This window comes from Pygoscelis adeliae, unplaced genomic scaffold (assembly GCF_000699105.1).
Source record: "Pygoscelis adeliae isolate BGI_AS28 unplaced genomic scaffold, ASM69910v1 Scaffold34, whole genome shotgun sequence".
Classification (NCBI taxonomy): Eukaryota; Metazoa; Chordata; class Aves; order Sphenisciformes; family Spheniscidae; genus Pygoscelis; species Pygoscelis adeliae.
In genome coordinates, this window is record NW_008824658.1 from 2,013,898 (window position 1) to 2,015,848 (window position 1,951).

Consider the following 1,951-nt stretch of genomic DNA (forward strand, 5'->3'; position numbering starts at 1 on the left):
TCCATCAGGGACACTTTTATGGCTGGCCTCTAATGATTAACCCGGGGGCTAGCAGCCGAAGGTGCTTTGCAGCACATTCGTGCTGCCGGAGCCCCGCATGCCTGGAGAAGCTGGGGCTGGGGGACCCCCATCATCCCCAGAGGCTGCAGCCACGGTGGGGTATGGCGAGGAGAACGTGGAAAGCCATCGGTGGTCCTGCAGGGAAAAGGAAGGGCAGAGCCGGGAGGGGAGGGAGGTCAGCATCCCCGAGCACGGGGAGGCAGGCGGGCAGGAGGAGAAGGTGTCAGAGCTGGCCCTATGCTCCCGGAGGGCGAAGGCAATAATTAAATCTCCTCCACCGCAGGGAAGGGTCGTTAAGGAAAACCTTAGCCTCATGCCAGGATTCACCCTGGAGGCTCAGCCCATGGCGCTGGACCCAGGGCTGTGTGGCCCGTGGGCTTAATAGCCCAGTGCACCAGGGCCACATGCGTAATCCAGACATAAACCCTAATTTTTCTGTTTATCCTGGGTTTTTGGCTTTAACCTGACCAGGACAGAGATTTGCAGGACAAAGCCCAGGGGGAGTGTGCTCCCCATCCCTCGAAGCCCTCCTAGATGTGCTCTTCTTGCATGCTGAGGACCCCCCCCCAAATAACCCACGCAGAGGTTGTGTCACACATCGCTTTTTAATGATGAGCCGACGGTACAGGGGAGAAGGCGCACACAACACCGGGGTGCTGGGGACTGGCAGCGTCGGGTGCAGCCTGTCACCACCACCCCTCAGGCCAGCAGCATCGGCAGCAGATGGGGTCTCTGGGACATGGGCCCCGGGCTGAGCTACCCCAAAATCACACGCAGGCACTGAAACCCAGCCCTTCACTTTTCCCTTGGAAAAGCAGCACCCAGGGCTAGGGACAGCCCTCGGAATCCCCTCGGGGATGGACACAGGTCCTCCTTTGGCACTGGGTCCAGCTGGGACCAGTCCCTGACCTCCTGCACACATGGGGAACAGGTCACCCAGCCTCCCCCCTTCCTTCAGCTCACCCCAGCCCTGCCACTCACCACGGGGAAGAGCTGCCCTGACCCACTGAGGTCCCTGGGGAATCTACAAGCTTGGAAAGGCCCAAGCTGGTTTGTTTATAAAGTTTTTTTTTTTTCCTTCTAATTGTTTTTAACTGTTCATTTATTGGGTCAGACTTCTTTAGCAGGACACTGATTTGCGCTGGTTTTGCTGGAGTACCTCCGTGTGAGCGGAGCACACTGACACACACCGTCCTCAGGGCATGGAGGATATTACAGTCCTTTCTCGCACGTGTTTGTGGGTTTTTGGAGTTAAATACACACAAGCAGAGAACAGACCAACGCAGAGGACCTCCTCCTCCTCCCCACCTCCTGCAGCCTGAACATCCCTGCAGCCCGAGCATCCCTGCGGCCCAAGCATCCCTGCGGCCCAAGCATCCCCGAGCAGGGAGGGCAGGGCTGGGGCTGAGGGTGGGAGCGGGGCAGCCCGGACACTTGAACCAGACACCGTCACACGAATGCACGAACTCGTCACACAGCTTGCCACACTGCACAGAAACACCACGGCGGCACCGGGACGGGCAGCAGCTCTGTCCTGGTGGGGCTAGGGTGGTGGTGAGGAGACCAGCAGAGTCAGCAGCTCCCAAAAGACCCCCCCAAGCCGTCCTGAAATGCCGCAGTGCAACCTGTGCAAACTGGGGGGGTGAGCCCCCCTCAGCCCATGGGGCGCTGGGTCCCCTCACATCATGGACTCCTCCTCCTCCTCCATCTCTCGGTCCACCTCGATGGCCGTGTTCTCGTAGCTGGTGATGCCCCCGTATTTCCGCATGTGGACCATCAGCGGCTTGGGGGACTGGCTGCCAGCCAGGCTCGCCACGTACATGCCGGTCCGGTTCTCCTCCAGCGATGGGCCCCAGTCCATGGCGGGCCGGCTGGCTTGCTGGACTCGCTG

At 60.2% G+C, this 1,951-nt stretch overlaps 1 protein-coding gene across 1 annotated transcript in view; it reads right to left on the reverse strand.

Moving 5' to 3' along the window:
- Positions 1–1,738: 1,738 nt before the first annotated feature.
- Positions 1,739–1,951, reverse strand: part of SLC6A7 (solute carrier family 6 (neurotransmitter transporter), member 7) — a 16,682-nt gene continuing 16,469 nt past the window's right edge. Inside the window, exon 14 of the mRNA XM_009322750.1 lies at positions 1,739–1,948. Within this exon, the coding sequence (XP_009321025.1) occupies positions 1,739–1,948 (210 nt within the window). The remainder of the gene's footprint in view (positions 1,949–1,951) is intronic.